Genomic DNA, 19,522 nt, shown 5'->3' with positions numbered 1-19,522 from the left:
TCACTCAATTGATTCTTCAGTAACTTGACAGCAGTGTCAGCATACGGTTGCACACTTAAAGTTCCTTACAATTGATTGATTTGATTGATCTCTTTGATCGAGGCCCGAGCTCTTGGTACTCTTACACCACAATTTTTGTCCCAATTGCGCTCGTAGATCTTTAGAAATTACAAGCAGCACTGTGTCGGAAGTCTCCACTAACTGTGCATTGCTTGTCAAGTATGGCAACATAACTATGTTGCATGCGTGTAACATTGTGTCTAAAACAAAGGGAGCTTTCTGCATGTCTGCTACATAGTCATCATATCAGCAAGCCTGTCGGGAACATAGGTCACTGTTGCGCAACAAATTGGGGATTATTTCCCACCAGATGTCGTCTCTAGACGTATTACCGCAATTTTACTGCCAAATTAGAAATGTTTAGCATTCCTTGTCACATGTATAACTTATTGTGCTGGGTTTACAAGCTCGTTTTGTGTTGCAATTGCAGTTTGGATCTAGATCTGTGGATCAACGAGCCTCCGTCTGAATCTTCTTCCGAAGACGAAAATTCAGCAGAAATCTTCATCTCTGCTGACAGGTGAGTACATTGGGATCCTCTTAAAGGTCTGGCTTTGAAGCTGCTGATTGAACCATACATTCCTTAAAAGTTTTATTGCTGCAAGAGCTTAAATTTGATCAACTCTGCAAAAAAGATTTTTTTTCACCAGTGCTAGAAGAACAAAAGCAAAAAATAATGTATGCCTGCTGGTTTATTAAACCTATGGAGATGCTATTAGATGCTGGGAAGAAAAGATAGGGGTTGCCTAGGCATAGCACGTAAATTTTACTAACAATTAGTGAATGAGGATATTGAAATTTTCAAATGCAAATAGAATGTGGAATTGCAAAATTGCCCTTCGAATATCACGTCATATGATAAAGGCTTCTAAGAGCAACAGCTAAGCCGCGGGAATAGGGCGCTGCTTGCGCCCGTCGTTTTTGTGACCCTGAAGTCTGTTTTCGGGTCATATACCTTATCTCAGTCTTTCGCTGTATCGAGGCGGCAGCTAAAAAGTATTTCATTGTAGCGGGAGTTGATTGATTGATCATTGATAGAGCCTGAAGTTTTAGGGTTTTACCCGATTCTTCCCCGAATTTGCACCCCGAATTGAAGGTTGCCTCTTTAGGGTGAAACCCGATTTTTACCTGGCAAATTGCCCTCACTGGGATGTCTGTAGGAATGCATTAATTTACTTGTTTGGCAGAAAAATTCAGTTACACCACCATTTGTACCAAACCACTACAGTTAGTTGAGTAACTGAGCCCGATTTCACCCCGAATTTAGCATACTGGAAGTTTTTTCACCCGAATTCACATGAATTTAGTGCACATGTTTATTTACCCGATTTTTACCCCCCGAATTTAGAAAAAAATATTTCCCGAAAACTTCAGACTCTAATCATTGATCCTTATGACCGTCTGCCAGGGAATCCAAATTATTTCTCTATCGCGAATTTCGTTATAACGCTTTTCCTTGGAACGATGTTGGACTGCAGAATGCATTGGCGCATGAATAAAACTTCTGGTATACAGAACCAACAGAACTACGCGACAGTGGCACACATCTGTTGCATGCGCTGTCGGTTGTAGGTTTCGTTTCACCGTTCTTGTGCATGGGTTTTGCGCTCGCATAAGTCACCTCACCTCGTCCTATTGAGATGCATGTGACTGCTGCACCTGAACAATAAATCAGTGTCAGGATTGCTAGTTACATGCACGTCAGCAACTGTTTGTGTGTTACGGAGCATGTAAACATCCAGACCGCTAGCTGGCGAAGGCGCCACACGGGAGGGATCACTTGACATGCAGGTCGCCGGTGACTGTGGCAATGCTTACCATCAAATTCTTGAAATGCCAGCAAGGTACAGCATCTGCACTGCACAATTGCATTTGCACTGCAATTGAATTGTATGAACTATTGAACTATACCCCAGTATCTCAAACAAGTTTCTTGAAAGCAGTATTTGTGAACATGACAGGAGGTGTTCCAGCCATCACATTTGTCATAAAGTGAAAGCAATCACTGTCATGAGAGAGAGGAGCAGCTCTGGCGTGAAAGATAGCTGGAATGATATACTCTCTGCTGGACTTTACTGGACTCAGTCTCTACTGGACTCAGTGCGTGTCCTTATAGCATTGCAGAAAGTCAAGGTTCACGACTCCAAAGAGAGCAGTGACGCCTGATTACAATTAACCAACAAGGACGTTCTCGAGAAATGTCGGGTCGTGCCTCTACCACCTGCCACGACGTAAGAGGGCAGGTTTATGTCGACGGGACTAGCGTGCTTTGTGGGTGACACGCGGATGTCGTCAGCAAACAGCAGCTTTTTTGTTCTGACCTGCTACCTTCTCACTTTCACCATTGAGCTCAACGTGTTGCTGCTGAATATATGTAGCACATGACTTAGTGCGCAATGTGAAAAGCCGGACTCTGGGACAGTCACACTTAGAGCCTGAAGTTTTAGGGGAATACTTTTTTTGTAACTCCGGCGAGTAAAAATTGGGTAAATAAACATGTACAATAAATAGGGTTCCGGGAACAAGAGAGAAACTGATGTTCTGAGGCTGGAACAACATAGAAGGGACAGATACAAACAAAGCCTCAAATTGTCGTCCCTTCAGATGACGCACCCCGAAAGTCGCTGGAGAGGAGTGTTAGCTTAGCTCAATTGGTAGAGCCCTGGACTGGTAATCCAGAAGATGTGGGTTCGATCCCTACAGCTGGCTAACCTTTTCAGTGACTTTCATCTTTCAGGGTTCCGGGTTTTCGGATTTATTCGAAAAACGTACACCGGTAAAGTTTTAAGCAATTCGGATTAATCCGAGAAACTCCGCTTGGCAGATGTTTTCCCTGATAACCTGGTTAATGTCCTTGGCCTCCTTTTGTGTCCCGGGTTTCTTCTGATATCGGATACCGGCCTCACCACAACATAATAATGGTTTCCGTGACCTAGCGTTTTCTTCGGCGGTCATCTCGACTACTTGTGGATTCACCGCCTGGGTTTACCCCCAGTCTGTTTCCCGATTTCCCTGTCCTACACGTGACCTAAGCACTAAAATAAGCATTGAACTGGGGTCATACGCAGTGGTCTTTTTGAAAGGGCAGCTAGTTGCAGTGCTGACAAGATGGGACGCAAGCGAAAGCTGCCCTGCGACTACATCAAAAGAGTACCATGATTTCGAGGGGTTCACATCGTCCCGCGATTGCGATGCAGAGGTTGTCGTATGTAAGTACTGCCGCATAACAGTGAGCACTGCACACGGAAAGGGTGCATTTGGAATTGCGGAACACCTCTGTGTGCGTCGCACAGGATGTGTTGTTAAGCTTGTGTCTCTTCAGTGTTGGGGCAATAAATGTGACAACTGCGTTTTCGCTGAACATCCGTGCGTGCGTCGTCCAGTTTTCTCTGAATTTCGGATATTAACTGAGCTGCAAGTCATACAGCCTGAAAAACTCAGTTTTTTGAAAAAACAATAAACTCCGAAAAGCATCCTGCGGTAACGCCCAGAAATAAACTTCGAAAACCTGGAACCCTAACTATAAATTATGTAAATTTGGGTGGAAAAAGTTCCAGTATGCTAAATTCGGGCAGAATTCGGGCTCAGTTATTCAAACTAACTGAAATTGTTCGGTACCAATGGTGATGTAACTGCACTTGCTGCCAAACAAGTTAGTGTGCTGTCCTGCAGATGTCTCAGTGAGGGCGATTTGCTGAGTAAAAATCAGGTTTCATCCTAAAGGGGCAACCTTGAACTTGGGGTGCAAATTTGGGGAAGAATCGGGTTAAACCCTAAAACTTCAGGCTCTAGGTCATACTGCATCACATACACTGTCTGCCGTTGGGGAACTTTACAGTGAGCTCATTTACACTGAAGTTCCTGGTGTATTCCACTAGTGGGGTACACCAGGAACTGTAGCAGTGTCAATTGTCTTATGGGAGTGGCGACCTCTAATCCTCATCACTTCATAGTTGATGCCTCCCTACATGCTTCTTTCGAAATGTGGTTGTATGTGCACATTGCAGTAAACAGGGCTATTCCAAGTCATTATTCGATTCGGTATTCAAAGTCAAATATTTACAATATTCGTATTTGACATTTTTCCTATTCGCACAGCCCTAGTATTGAGACATCACGAAATGTGTGGTGTGCTGAAAGGACCGTCCGGACATGATATGTATAGGTTCATTCTTTTCGCCTATACCTCCTGAATTAGTTCAAGGAGTGCAACCATCTCACGCTGTTTTTGTCATAGACCTTGTGTGTTCTAAAGAACTGGTGCAGCACTTTTCTTTTGAAAAGAATTGACCTTATGAGTCAACAGTTGTCAGCGAGGAATGCTCCTATTTGTGTCTGGCCAGTTGGTGTAATGATTTAGCTGGAGGACAACTTCTTCGAAGCAGATGCACTTGCTGTGTTACGTCTTACGTTTAATTGTGCTGCATTTACAGGACAGCAGCAGGACAACTGACAGCCAGAGAGACCAAGTACGAGCCAACGGAAGACGAGTTGAGACATGTGAGTTCATTTAGTATTTAGTGTTTCCATGAAGCTCTATTGACTCATGTAGCGGACACACCCAAAGCATGAGGAAAGATACCCTTACACTGTGGTTCTGAAATGGGGGTCGGTGGATCCAGACTTTTCTCTTTTTTTTTTTTTTTTTTTTTTGTGGCTGGCCCACAAAGTGGACTGAACTGCGGACACGCATGTTCGCGCCGAGTAACGGTTGCATTTGCGGGTGCAGGAAAAATCTTCGTGAGGTCATGGTGCACGCTTCAGGCACTGCTGGCATTCCACATCACTTTTATGCATCTACCATAATTTCACGCGTATTAGCCGCGGCTTATGCGCGATTTTGTTTTCTTACTGGTGCTCTGCAGCTTATCCACCGGTGCGGCTTATATGATGACTATTTTTCCCTGGTATTTTCCCCATACACTGGTTTTAACGAAAGGGCCGACGGTATCTCTGGAACTGCACCGCCCTGCCGATGCACGAGCAGTGCGTAACACGGGCGCGTGAACGTACGAGTAGATTGATCTTCCTGGTGCCTTTCCCGAAGCAGCTTTAACGAAAGTGGTGACAGTGATTCATGTCTTCTGGAAGAAGATCCATGAAAAACACGCGACAAGGGCACAATCCGGTCTTGGTAGAATACTAGAACTGACCTCCTTTGTTGTACAGCATGCCGACCCCGGAATATGAACCTCAAGGTTTATGGCCTTCTCTACGGTCTCCTTTGTCACACAAATCAGTCGCGTCGTATTGCCCGCGACTTATCTGCGAGAAAAATTTCCAAATGTTCCTAAAAACGGGTCCTGCGGCTTATCTGCGGTACGGCTTATACCCGTGAAATTACGGTACTACTTTTCTCTCTTTCCAAACTACGTATCCCAAGCATATCATGCGTCCATCTGCCGGGGAATGCAAATTATTTTGCTCTATCGCGAATTTCGTTATATCGCGTTTCGTTGTAGCAAGGTTTGACTGTAGTGGAAACAGACCACAGACATCTACAACAAATCTTCAAAAAGCCACTGCATGAATGTCCCATCAGGCTATAAAGAATGCACCTCACACGAGTGCACATAGCTGACGTCCTGTCGCGCTTCCCTACTTCAGCTGAACTATAGGAGGAAGAGCAAGAATATGATGTCAGTGTAATGGATTGCATTACGGTGTCCTACATGCAGTTATGGGGGATTCTGCAGTTGACTGAATAGGATAACGACATGACTACACTAAGAAGCTATGCTCGAAGTGGATGAGCGAAAAAAAAAAGGAATGACGCTACTAACAGGACACAAACAGGCAATAACAGTTATCAACATCGAGTGGCTGACCAACACGTTTATCTATTACATCAAACACGTACAAATTTTGTTGTAGCCATGCAGGTTGTGGCTGAGCCGGCTGAGCTTTCAGCTGTTGTGTGCATAATTTATACTTAGAGCCTGAAGTTTTAGGGTTGAACCCATTTCTTCGACAAATTTGCACCCTGAATTGAAGATTGCCTCATTAGGGTGAAACTGGATTTTTACCCAGCAAGGTGCCTTCACTGAAATATCTGTAGGAATGCACACTAACTTGTGTGGCAGCAAACGCAACTGCATCACCGTTTGTACCAAACCAGTACGGTTCGTTTTGAGTAATAGAGCCCAATTTCTCCTCAGATTTAGCATACTGATAGTTTTTCCACCCGAATTCACATGAATTTTGAGCACATCTTGATTTCCCCCCTGTTTACCCCCCCCCCAAATTGGAGAAGAAATATTTCCCAAAAACTTCAGGCTCTATTGATATTCAACCACGTACACAGTTGAACCTCTCAATAACAAACAGCGATTTAACGAAGAATTTCTGTTGCACGTACGCGTCCCCATAGACGCCATTGTATTTTTGCGCTCGATTTAACGAAATACATTCGTTTGGTCACCTCTATTTAACAAAGCCTCTGGGCGGCGAAAACCTTCTGCACGTGTCTTTCCCCTTCACCACGAAGAAGGCGAGGAGAAACCTTCCCCTCCCCATTGTCCTCACGCGAGTTTTCGTTGGTTACTTTGGTTGTCACGTGCTGTTGGCACGAGTGTGTAGACATGTGTGTCGCCGCCGCTGGTAATTTTCGGTGCGCAGACGCCGTTTCGAAACCGGCGCAAGGGTCGCAAGAAACCGAGGACCTCTTTGCACCTGTTTTTGTACAAGAAATCACGCATTGCTGGCCTCTCGCGAAGTCTAATTTGCTTTTGTTGATGTCGATGACAGTAGGTAGCGGTTTTGCGGCGTTTTTTACTTGTATTCGTTCGTGCAGCTGACGGCGGTAAAATGGGCATTATGCCACCGCCGTTTTATCAGCGCAGACGCCTACGTGATACGTATACCTATTTCTTGTTCTTTTCGGTATTCAACGGCGCTGTGCTCTCGTTCTTTCTGGACGTCATGAGCGCAAATGAACCAACCAAGAAACGTCGATACACAAGCGCGCAGGAGAAAGCAGTAGAGGTCATCCGGAGTTACGAAAGTTACGAACGCTCAGAGCGATATTGCGCACAAATTGTGAATTCCTTAGCATTATGTAATGAATAAAGCTTGATATTTTGTGCCCTTCTTAGCTTGATACGTGTTTCATGACAAATGACGTTTTGCGGCACGCACGGCGCAGGTAGTGGCGGCGGCCATCTTTGTTTCGCTTGGCGTGTTCCATTTAATGAATTTCTCTATGTAACGAAACAGAGCCAGCATTTATAAAGTCGTTATATAGTGTAATTTTCACAAAAGAAAGATAATTTGGGGAGGCAACATGCTCCTTACATTAGAAATGGAACTTCGCTCATCTTTCAGTGTCACATGAACATATTTTATGCACTGAGAGTTTTTGTGCAGGGGGTCTACCAACTTGGAAAACAGGGAATTATCAGGGAATTTTGATTTGACTGGAAAAGTCAGGGGATTGTCAAGGAATTTGCATAAAAGGCAGCTTAAAGGGGCCGTAAACAGGCCGCCAAACATTTCACAAATAATGGTACCCCATGAAAGAACGCGGGTCATGATACCCAAATATACATTTCGTTCGGCTCGCGCCAGCTCAGTGACCCATATAAATGCTTTCAAAGATGGGTAACCAGCTTCCCTATCTCCACCACGCATACGTCTCATGGCTACGTAACCTTTTGCCGTCCAATCGGGTAGCCGAGCTCCGAACATGACGTTTCAAATTACCAGCTAATAAACAGGTGTCATTATCGGCTGTGAAGTGGAGTGTTCCGTCTGTTTGTCTGGAACTACAGTTTGAGATCCGTGGTTCTGAAATTCAGCATCATGACATCTCCAACATCTTCGGCTTGAGCAAACGTCAACAATTGTGCTGTTATCATATGACGCGATTCGAACCCGGGTACCTCCCGGCCACGACGTGACATGGACAGCACGCTAACCACTGTGCCATGCAAGCTGGTGACGCGATACCGCGTGGCTCAAACCAAAGAACAGCAGCCCAGTCGTCAGAACCATTCGAAGATGACAAAGAAGACCCATCGTCCACCTACCTACGATTTCGGAACTGTAGCGCCGGATATTAATTCGTGCTCATGATGTGCTGTGTGCTACTGTGTGGAAAATGTAGTGCGCATTTAATTGAGCGCTTTTTTTTTTTTTTTCAGTTTGACAGTTTGAGGTTGTAACTGTTTAGCTTTTGAACAGGATGAGACTCACACTCATCTAGTCCATTTCCGCAAGTGAAATAAAATCATATGTGGAACCCTTGATCGTAATTGGTGAGGAAAGTGCCACGTCAAAAAGACGTAAAGTTAGAGCACAGGGCGGAGCTAAAAAGTGATAGAGTGCAATGAATATTTCGTCCGTGTGCAAGCGCCTTTTGGTTTTGAGCATTAATACTTGCAAGGCGCTTTCACTGCCTAAGTTGCAATAATATAACGCAGAGAAATGCGCACCTTGTATACCTGTTTACGGCCCCTTCAAAGGGGGAAAATTGCAGACAAGTGTTGTCACGGTGCACAATAAATCGCGAGTGTTCATGAGTGGTTGAGTGGCCTCGCCCCAGCAACTTTGCCGCGAGCATTACTTCTGCAACACAACAAGCTCAGAGGCAGAAAAGCAGGGCAGTTTTACTAATTTCTCAATAAATGATCTGCTTTATGAATAGAGCTTCAAGTTTTCGGGAAATATTTTGTTCTAAATTCGGGGAGTAAAAATCAGGTAAGTAAACGTGTGCTCTAAATTAATGCAAATTTCGGGTGGAAAAACTTCCAGTACGCTAAATTTGGGGATGAATTGGGCTCTGTTACTCAAGCTAACTGAACTGGTTCGGTACAAATGGTGATGTAGCTGAGTTTGCTGCCAAACAGGTTTGTGTGCATTCCTACAGACGTCTCGGTGAGGGCAATTTGTCGGGTATAAATTGTGTTTCGCCCTAAAGAGGCAACCTTCAATTTGGGGTGCAAATTCGGGGAAGAATCGGGTTAAACCCTAAAACGTCAGGCTCTATTTATGAAGGTTCTGTATCAGCAGGCACCAAGTTACTCTTTGTTTTGGTCAAGGAATTTGCTTGAAATAGTCGGTGAAAACCGGGAAAAGTCAGGGAATTTGAAGGCTACAGCTTAGTAGACTCCGTGATAAAGTCTCTTCAAATGAGTATACTTCATAGAATAACCACAAAAGACCTTGAAATAAATATTACACTTTGGTATGGGCTGCTTCTCCAAATAAAATGCTTGCACAGAGTTGTGAAAAGTGTTGCATAATGAGTGCAGTGCATTGCGTAGCTTGTACGCTGTAAGGTACAGGTTGAAAACTGCACCGTGCTTCTGCATACGTCACTTGACCATACCATGTCTATGCTGATGCAGCGGAAACAAAATTATCTCCTAACATGAAATAAACTCTGGTGGTGTTTCTGCCCTGAGTTCTAAACATGTGTGTGATTGCATGCGCAGTCTCCTAGAAAAGGTTTGCCATCTTTATTTTGGTTTTGTCTCAAAGTGACAGGCCTGAAGCAGCAGTGCAGGCAGGTACCTGAGAAGGACAACAAAGTCTTAACATCCTTAATAAGCACCTTAACGAGTGATGTTTTTGTACCATAAGAGGAGTATTCTCCTGAATTATTATTCTTTTTTTTTTTTTTTTTTATGGATCGTCGAACATCTTCATTTCTTGTGTCTGTTGTCCTTTGTGAACAGAGTAGTGTTTGGCCATGATGAGTGTTTAAGAAAAACTTGTTACTTTCAGCGAAGAGAAGCCCGCCGTCAAGAACAAGCCAGCAATCCCCATTACCTCAAGGCAACCAAGAATAAGGTAAGCACCACTGATGCAACAGTACAGTTTAGCCCGTTTATAACAATATTGGTGGCAACGTAAAATCCGGTTGTTATCAGGGTGTCGTTATACGTGAACTTTTGCAAAATCACCGGTCAGGGTCACATTAACAAGTACAAGTAGAACCCTGCTGAACATCCAACATTTGTTGAAAGCGTTTTATCTAGCTCTGGATTGACGCAGCTCCGTGTCGATAGCTTTTCCAAGGATAACGTGACTGCCGATGCCATGTGAGGCTCCATATCTCTTGAGATTGAGGGCTTCGTTCCTTGCTCATTACCCAGTGTTGTACTCATCATCGTCTCGCTATCGGAACTGCGTTGTCGATTAGAACAGTCTCGTCCGTGGGAAGTTTGTCGACACATGACCATACTTCGCAAAAAAGTTTTGCAACGGTAGAAGAATGCGGAAGTTGAGCCATGTCCCTTTCCTCATCAAAATGCTTCCTGGAGCCGCAGACGCCATAGTACCATACAGCAACTCAGAAAATTCTTGAGGACGAGAGAACGATGTGAAGAGGGAGCAACGTCTACTTCTTGCGAGCGCCATTGAAGTCGCTTGCTTTGCAGCGTATGCATCTAAGCCCAGTCAGTTGCTTGTGGTTTAACGTGTCACTTTCTCACTGCAATGCTCACGGAGGCTATTGCTCTTGAAAGCGCCTCCTTCCTTCGTTTTCAGTGACAAAAATTGAATCTTGCTCCATGATTTTTGCACATTTTAGTGGCTGTTGGCAGAATTCCGATGGCCACATGGGAGCAAGTATTTTCATGAGGATTGTTACATCGAAGTCTTGTATGAATGTACAGTTGAACCTTTATATAATGAAATTGAAAGTGACCACACTTTAGCTAGTTAAATAGAATAATTTGTTAAATCAAACTTGTTGAGGGAAAAATGGTGCAAGCGCCGACTCACGCGGTCTGTTCTAGTCGTTTTGTCATGAGACTGGCTTAAAAATACGAATGGCACTCTTATTCTTAAACACCATACAAGTGTTAACGAGCACAAACGTCATCCCCGTATTTACGGTGCCATTCAGAAGTGTACAAAAAATAAGTTTCGCCTGAACCGTCTTTTCTGATGCAAGCACAGAACATTCGTAACTCGTGGATAGCAACGTCATTCCAATAAGAACCAATAAGAACACTGTGTGACGTTGGCATTACTCCTCTCTCCCCATCATGGGGTATACCACTCCTCCTCCCTCACCTCTTTCTCTCTCTCTTATTGCACGAAGCCTTCCTATTTCATTGCTGAAATGGTAGGCTTGTAAACTAAGATGATCTTTTCACAGAGATAGCCCTTATACTGTTGGATTCGGTTTATATCTGCATTATAAAGAACCCAAATATACACCAAAATTTGCTTTTAAAACTTTGGCATTGATGTTCGTTATTAATTTAGAGCATGCCTCCAGTTTTGTTGTGTGTGCTTCAGCTGATGCCAGTGCTATTTTTGCTGATGTGAAGCATGCTCTACCTGAGGTGTAAATGCTCTACTTCAGGCTGTCCATAGAATGGTGGCACAACCAAAAGACTACACTCACATGAACGGCATAATATGTGTGCTAATGAAGTACGTTTATGTAGTCTTTTATCATTTACTTGTCAGTTTCGCATTTCTTCTTCTTCTCTCTTGAATGTGTCAAATTCTTATTGTATTAATTACCAGGTAAGGTGAACTGCATTAAAGGGACCATGAAAGGATATTTGACAAGCCTACGATCATTTTCAATTTGTTCCTCTGTACTAAAGCATTCATCCTGTGAAATATGACGTTGTAAATCGTCCAAATAGGGAAAATATTTTATAGAGTCGCCGACCGATTTTCCGGACTCCAATTTTTCGGACATGCTCAAATATTCGGACTCGTTTGCGGAACGGCCATGGGTCCCATAGAGTTGATGTATAAGAACATCCAAAACTTTGGACGCCGTCCAGCGCCATCGCTCGATATTTCGGACTCTGTTTGCCCAGTCAGCGAATTTCTCTCTTGGAGTGACTGAATGGTATCATCCGAAATTTGTATCAAAAGAAATCAACCAACTAAAGTATTGAGGCAAAAAAATAGGCAATGATTGGTCATTTTCCATTCTTCTGAGTAGAAGAGGTCTGTCATAAGGCTTTTGAGTCTTCGTTTTTAGCCAACAGCTTGATTCAAAAGGCACAGCACGTGCTGTCCGCCCGCAAGTCGCGCGACAGCGCTGTAAAGCGAGCTTCACATAAAGCACGCATGCGTTAGGTGAAGCCGACTTGCGGGCTTGATGCCAGTGGTGCCTCTGTCAGTGTACTCAGTAACGAAATGTCGCTTCGGGAAATAGAAGCTGATGTTATCAAGCAGGGCTGGAAGTGCGTAATGGAAGCATCGGCAAATTTTTCAAGCCTACTAGTGCTTAGTAAAGTTTATTTTGAAGCCAAATTCATTTTCTTGGACTGCCCGATTATTCAGACTTTTGCGCGATCCCCGCCGAGTCCGAAAAATTTGACAGCGACTGTATTAACCACAGCCGTGAATGGCAGCCGTCAATCACATGTGATCTAATTCAATGTGATTTAATTTGGCCTGGAACTAAGATTATATCTCGTTGACACAGAATCCTACCAGAAGTGTGACGTAGCCGTTGATTGTCAGCATGGTTACGGAGCACGTACAGAACAGCTCCTAGACACTGTGTGTCAGATATCTCTTCCTCCGTCGCTGACAATTTTTGTTTCGCCATATTTTTACTGATTTCAACGGCAGATATGCGACGTTGTCGTTGTCCAAACTGAAACCATGAGACCCATGTGGTCCCGTGGGGGGGGTGTTCCCGGTCACTCCCAATTTTCTGAGTGGACTCGACGTTGATGATGGAAGCCTGCTTCGCAGGGATGTGTCCAGCCTTGCTACTTTTGCGTGGTAACTTTACCCCCGGTGCACTGAATACGGATAAAAGTAGATGTGTGTATGATGAGGGGGCTCATCAGAACCGTTTCCAGCAGAGTACTCGGAATTTGCAAAAATCATTTCATGGTTCCTTTAAGTTCACAATAAGCAGTCTATTCTGCATGAGCAGCTTGCAGCACAAACTAACCTAGAAGCCGATACAGAAGCGAAGAGTAGTGCTCTTGATTATGATTGTGTGCCACTAACATGCAATGAGTAGTGAGCACAACCATCAAACTGTGATCACCACTAATGGGCACTGGTTACAACACTCTCCTTTTCTTGCACGTACCTACGTTGCAACATTTCACAATAATAGTGTTTGCTTTGCAGGGAAGCAACGGTCCACTGCAGCAAGTGGTAGACGACATCCCTGTTGCTCACATTGACCTCTCCGTTCCATTGCACATTCCAGGTGATTGCTCATTGAACATTTGTTATTCTGGATCACTCAGTTCAGTTCAGTTCAGTTCGAGCTGTAAAACATGGTTCAGATCTTGTGGAGGTCAGCGTATTGGATATGCATTTCAACGACAGTTATTTATTGCTGCCATACTGGTGCGCTGTGGACAAACAGTGCAACTAAAAGGTGCTTACATCCAAGCGTGATGATGTTTATGTTTTTGAGTATTCCACAGGACATAAAATCTTGAGGTTGCTACGCATAGTCAGTGCTGGGAGCAGTTCTACATATACACCTCCATATTCACTGTCACACAGGGCTGGTTTCATCAGACAAGTACCTGAACTCCAGCCGTGGCACATTCTTCGACAGCGACAAGGATAGGGAATCTAAAGACGACAAACGTAGGAGGAAGAAAAAGCGTAGCCATCGAAAGAAAGCTGCTCTGCCCACCCCTTCTGACAGTGAAGAAGACGTGGGTGCTGCTGAGGACGGGACACACCTTGTGAATCGCACGTTAGGCGAGATGCCCGAGGGTGCTCACCTTTCTGACGACGACGGTGATTCCCGGAGTGCGGACGACCCGCACCGTGCCCTGGATATAGACCTGGATGAGTGAGTGCCTTTTTTAACACTGCCAATAACGTTTTCTCTCGATAGAGCTTTTTGTTGTTGTGTTAGACATGAACAGGGTTTGGGTCAGTTTGCAACACTATTGGTATAGCAGAGGTTTTATGGGTCAGTATTAGGGGTGTGCGAATATTCAAGTTCTCGAATTCGAATCGAACATCAAACGCTCGAACTATTCGATTCGCGAATCGAATATCCAATATTCGATTTTTCGAATATTCGACTATTCCACGAATATGAAAGACATAACCCAAAAGTGGGTTTCACCTGATGCTTCTGTGCATGAGGTGAAGCCTGCTTTAAGAAATTGCCCTTGCTGCAGGATCAACACAGGCCGGACGGTGTTTAGTTTAGGATAACGTTATCTAAACTTAGCTTTGTAGACATCATAAAAGCTTTGTAGACATCGTCTGTGGAAGTGGTGGCGCCTCTCCCACATACAAGTTAGGGGTGCCGACGGTGGACTTCAATTTGATGTTTGTGAGGTTACTCTAGAGTAATGACTACAGCCCACAAACAAGAAGGGTGTTTTAAAGATGTCCTGTATGTCTAAAATTTCAGCCGTGCAACCTTCCTCGGGTGAGAGCAAAGAAACTATAGGGTGTTCATGGCGAAGCTGAGGCAGGATGCCAATTCGTTTGTTTCACAAATGGCCTGTGGTTGTCTGAAACTATTACAGCCTCATCCGTATAACATGCTACTGCTGGACATAAAATTTTGAAATGAAGGTAACCACTCCCGTACTCCAGTAGTAAGTGTACTGAAGTGTAGGCTCACCTGAAGAGCAGGAAGCACTCTGATGTAAAATTAAAGAGTAGGGGCTTTAAACAGAAGAATTGCATATCTCTCTTGTGACAGTGGGCCACAAAATGAAAACTTTTAGTGCGAAAGTCACATATTGTAAATTTTGCACGAATATTCGATATTCGATTCGGTATTTGGAATTTTTTTCCCCAATTCGATTCAATATTCGATTCAACTTAAAATATTCGGATTCGCACACCCCTAGATAGTATCCCAGATGCCTAGCAGCCAGCAGTTGTGAATGTTGCCTTGGTTTTCTTGTTTGTGCGAAATAGTGTTTTTGTTAGCATGTTTTTATGTTTTCATTTTCTGTTGGACATAAAGCATGAAAAGTAACTAATGTCCCAAATTGTGCCACAGTTTCAGTGCTGATAAGCTCTGGTACCATGTGGGCAGTAATTTTAATCTTGAACTTAATGCATGCTCGTGCAAATGGTGAATCTTGCTCTGAATCTGAGCTGATGTAGCGGGTAACTATAAATAGGCCCTTATGTTCTTTGTTTCTTTCTTTTCTTTTTCTTTTCTTTTTCTTTTTTCCAAAATTGCGGAGGTAAACTCTAGTTTTATTCCAGGAGCGGTAAAAGAGTGTAAATTGAACAATTTCATGTGCTGAATAAAAAACAGCACATCTTGCATTTTAGCTGTGCTGAAAGTGCAGTGCTTACGGCTCGCCAATGCCTGTATTGGTAACTGAATTTGCCCTTTGGCAAGCTTGTTTTTTGTGGGAAAAATAAACACCCTGCATAGTGCATTTTTTAAGAGTCTTTTAAGGCAGTCTTGTACAGTGCAATCCTGTTAACCCAAAATCACTTAATTCAAACTTCAGGTAATTCAAACTGATGCTTGGGTCCTGTCAAAGTTGTGTGTATTTCAATTGAGAAACAGACGGTAATTCGAACATACGAATTTCGGTAACCATTTATTCTAAGGAGATTTCCCGGTCTATGCACCAACCCAGAAGTGCAAGGTTGTGCGACGGTCGGCGCGCTGCTGGGGTGTCGGGGGCAGTTTTACTGAAGAAGTGTTCAGGTTACTTATTGCTTGTAGGAATATTACGTCTAGAGGGAATACTTGTGCCCGAGGAAGAAGGAGCGAGGAACAAATCACTGTATAATGTTTAGACCCTGAAGTTTTCGGGTTTTATATTTTTCTAACTTCGGAGGGTCGAAATCGGGTCAATAAATTGATGTCGAAAATTCATGCAAATTCGGGCAGAAAAATTACCATCAGACTAAGTTCGGGGAGAAATCGGGTATTATTGTAGAATAAACGTTCACTGTACCGTTTATCCAGAGTGCCAGAAGTAAGGGGTAGTTGCATATTTTGTGAGAAACTAGTATGTAGATGCCTTGAGGTGCCTAGCCTAGGTGCAGTTTTGCAGCTAGAAATCGGGTTTAACCCTAGATAGGTGAACCTCAGTTCGGGGTGTAAATTCGGGGGTAAATCGGGTTTAACCCTAAAACATCAGAGTCTAATAATGTTGTGTGCAAACGTGACTGGCACAGAACAATGACACCTTACTCGTGGTCGGCAAGGCGTGCATGCCTCGCTGTTTTAAGAGGGTCAGGATCCTTTGTACTGAGTACACAGCTTACAAAATGGCGTGGATGATATCGTTGCAAAAACGGGTTGGCGGTATGTATTTGCGATTGCTGGGTTCAGCAGCGCAAACAATGTTGATAGAGGGACGGCTGAAGAAATGAACGCAAGCATGTTATAACAGACTATTTTCTGCCATGATATATTTTGATGCTTTCTCGTAACATACATATTTTGGAATGTGAATGAGGCTCTTGTATTTCGAGCAACACGTTACCGTGAACGTGCAGCGCTGCTATAGCGAGCCATGACTGGGCTCATTCAAAGCCACACCTTTTAGCTACAGCCACCTTAATTTGAAAAAGTCTTCTGTCCCCTTCGAGTTTGAATTATTAAGATTGTACCGTATTTACAGTATTCACACGAGGCTAACCCACATCTTTTCTTCCAAAGGCCAGAAAATATTCCCCCTCCAAGACAAGCTCGGAGCTACAGCCCTCTTGGTGTGGAAGAAGGTCAAGAGGTTGTGGTAAAGGGCACACAAGAAAGGATTCTAGAAAAAGTATGCCATTGTCCTTCTATAGTGTGCAAAAGTACGGTATCTTCTTGATTCAAGGCTCCCTATTTTCGAAATCAGGCTGACCCGAGTTGAGAGGGGGTGTCCTTACATATTAGTATAGGGAGTTAGCAAATCATAAGCTAGGATTAATGCACTAATAAGATCAAATTAGAATTTGTTAGCATACAGCTTCACTACTTCAGTTGTCTACACAATATCTATTGCAGAGTCACGCACATCCTGTAGCAGTGGGGAGGAATCTCGCTAAGACAGAATCTAGAATATCTAGAATACCTAGACAGAATAAGACAGAATCTAATATCCTACATCACATTTGCTCAGTAAATGGAACTCTGATAAATAGAGTAGATTTTAGTGGTCCCTTCAGGTTAGGTTTAAAGAGATCCCATATGTTCTCTTTGGAGCCATCCAAAGCATTGCTTATGGCACACTTCTTCAATGATTTATAAATCATTTCTTGCTTTATGCACTTCCACATGCCAGAGACTCACCATGCGATGGCTCCCAGCGACGCATTTTGTATGTTTCTAGTCAGTGTCTGCTTTTGGCTGCTGGTTCCAAAGGCTGCAACGCTGTTGATTTGCTGTGCAATTCAGCATCACCTTTCCCTTGAAGTGCGTGGAATGTGATGCCCACTTTGAGTTGAGTTCATCATAGACACTTTGCTCTTGCCTGAACAGCAGACGAGGGAACGAGAACTCGCACCTGCCTCAACTCTGGTTCATGCAATGCGAAAGGATGCTGGCCCACTACTGATCATGTGACACACCAGCACAGTAGTATAGAGTGGGAGGGGCCCTTCAGATTTGTGTACATTTAAATTTCTTTTCTTTTTTTTTCAAATCCAGGTTGTCCCAAATGAGTGAGGGTCCTCAGAACTGGGGGATGCTTAAATTTGTGAAAATATGGTACCTTATTTCAGTTTGTGTGCGTCCTGTTCAACCTCGGCTTTCTCCCAGGGCTCCGACAAAAAAGTCAAGAAGAAGAAGAAGAAAGAACGGCGTCACAGGTCGAAAGAGCGTGAACAAAAGCACACTGCTGAAGTGCAAGAGAATCAGAGCCGACAAGCAGGAACAAGCAATGGCCAACCTCATAAGAATCTGGTGAGAAACTAGTGAATCCGCTCTTTCGCAATATATGAGCTAAGGTTTTGTCTTCCCAGGTTTATCAGGTTTTATGTGTGAAGCCGTAATCAGTGTAAACACGCGAAGTGGTGGAGGGCAGAGCTGGAAGAGAAGCATTTAGTGTTCACCTGAGTTTGTATAAGTGCCTGCTCTTTGGAGGCTTTGGTTCGCAGGGGTTTCCCAGACTTTACCCGAAGTGACAGTGATGCAAATCTGGGGGTAAAGATGGGTTATTCCAGGTCTAACCCTATTATATACGAGGCTCTAAAAATGCAGTCGCCTACTGATAATTCGAACTCCAGAAATTCTGTCTTCCCAATTTTTCTGACAAAACCGTTGGCACCGTGAAAAGCCCCAGAGAACAAATGTATTTCGGTGTCCAATAATTCGGGCTGCTACTCGGGAGACACGCTCGATTATTCGTACTCATCTTGCGTCAAACCTGCATGGTTTTTGCTATTTACCGTCTCACGAGTGCCGGAAATCCGTCAGAAAAATGTGCTCCTGCGCCCAGTATTTTGTACTGCTTTTACGTCGTGAAGGGACAAAGGCCATTCCCGACATGAAACGTGTGTAGAAACGCGCGTGTCAAAGGTGGAACCTATTTGCAGGTGACAAAAATTGAACGCTCCACTTCAGACGCGTTACAAGAGCATATTTCAATACGGGTGTCTACGAGCTGATACTGATACAGTCGAACCTCGATATAACGAAACAAACGGGGACTGCAATTTCTTTCGTTGTATCGAACATTTCGTTGTACCGAATTGAAGGTCACGGATCGCGACCTTTGCGAGGCCGCGCGCTGTACATAAGCGTCGATAACTCCCGCTACGATGCGGAAAAGTTTTTCGTGAAAAATGACAACTACAAATACAGCGCCAAAGTGCACCTACGGTATTTTATTCTTGCGTGAAATAGCCGGTTATACGCGTCTGCGTCGTGCCTATAAGACGCGGTGTCACGCATTGTTCGTACGCCGCCGAAGACGCCGCAGCTTTTTCCATATCGTGTTGCGATCTCCCGCAAACCTTCTACATCTATGACAGTGCGTTTTCCGTAAGGCTCCCATTGCTACGGCATGTTTGTCCTCGTCAAGAAAATCATCTAGGCTGATTTCGTCACTTCCGCCGCCACGCGAACGAAGCGTTTCCCACGCGCGCGATGGCGCCTTGCGTCTCGTGCTCTTTTTACTTGGATGCAACTAGAGTGGCTCTAGCTGCAACTGGACAGTTCAAAACAAGCGCGAAAAGGAGACGCCTCGGAAGAAAATCCCTAACCTTTCAATGACTCAGACTTCCTTTTGTAGGCACCAGATTCCTCCCGATCCTAATCGCGCGTGCCATCCACCGCGGGAACAGGACGCTCCTTGCGCCCTTTGTTTTCATGACCCTAAAGTCGGCTTTGGGGTCATAAAGCTTATCTCATTCTTTCGCTGTATCGAGGCGGCGGCTAAAAAGTGTTTCGTTGTAGCGGGAGTTAAAATACATTGATCTCTATGGCCCTCTGCCGGGGAATTCAAATTATTTCGCTCTATCGCGAATTTCGTTATATCGCGTTTTGTTCTAACGAGGTTTGACTGTACTACGATACTGAAATGAAAGGCGAAGATGCAAAATCATTCGAGCCTGAAGTTTTCGGGAA

At 44.1% G+C, this 19,522-nt stretch overlaps 1 protein-coding gene and 1 non-coding gene across 3 annotated transcripts in view; both read left to right on the top strand.

The window, feature by feature from the left end:
* LOC135373720 (AP-3 complex subunit delta-1-like) overlaps positions 1 to 19,522 on the top strand; it is a 79,265-nt gene that overhangs the window by 39,914 nt on the left and 19,829 nt on the right. For both annotated transcript variants that reach the window (XM_064606798.1, XM_064606799.1), the window contains exons 18-24: positions 491 to 580; positions 4,494 to 4,560; positions 9,787 to 9,852; positions 13,132 to 13,213; positions 13,519 to 13,816; positions 16,628 to 16,736; positions 17,714 to 17,857. In XM_064606798.1, coding sequence (XP_064462868.1) covers positions 491 to 580; positions 4,494 to 4,560; positions 9,787 to 9,852; positions 13,132 to 13,213; positions 13,519 to 13,816; positions 16,628 to 16,736; positions 17,714 to 17,857 — 856 coding nt within the window. The remainder of the gene's footprint in view (positions 1 to 490; positions 581 to 4,493; positions 4,561 to 9,786; positions 9,853 to 13,131; positions 13,214 to 13,518; positions 13,817 to 16,627; positions 16,737 to 17,713; positions 17,858 to 19,522) is intronic.
* On the top strand, positions 2,697 to 2,769 carry Trnat-ggu (transfer RNA threonine (anticodon GGU)). Its single transcript has one exon. It is a non-coding gene; the product is annotated as a tRNA-Thr (tRNA).

The sequence above is a fragment of the Ornithodoros turicata genome, unplaced genomic scaffold (genome assembly GCF_037126465.1).
Source record: "Ornithodoros turicata isolate Travis unplaced genomic scaffold, ASM3712646v1 Chromosome31, whole genome shotgun sequence".
Lineage (NCBI taxonomy): Eukaryota > Metazoa > Arthropoda > Arachnida > Ixodida > Argasidae > Ornithodoros > Ornithodoros turicata.
This window is presented reverse-complemented; position numbering and strand designations above follow the sequence as displayed.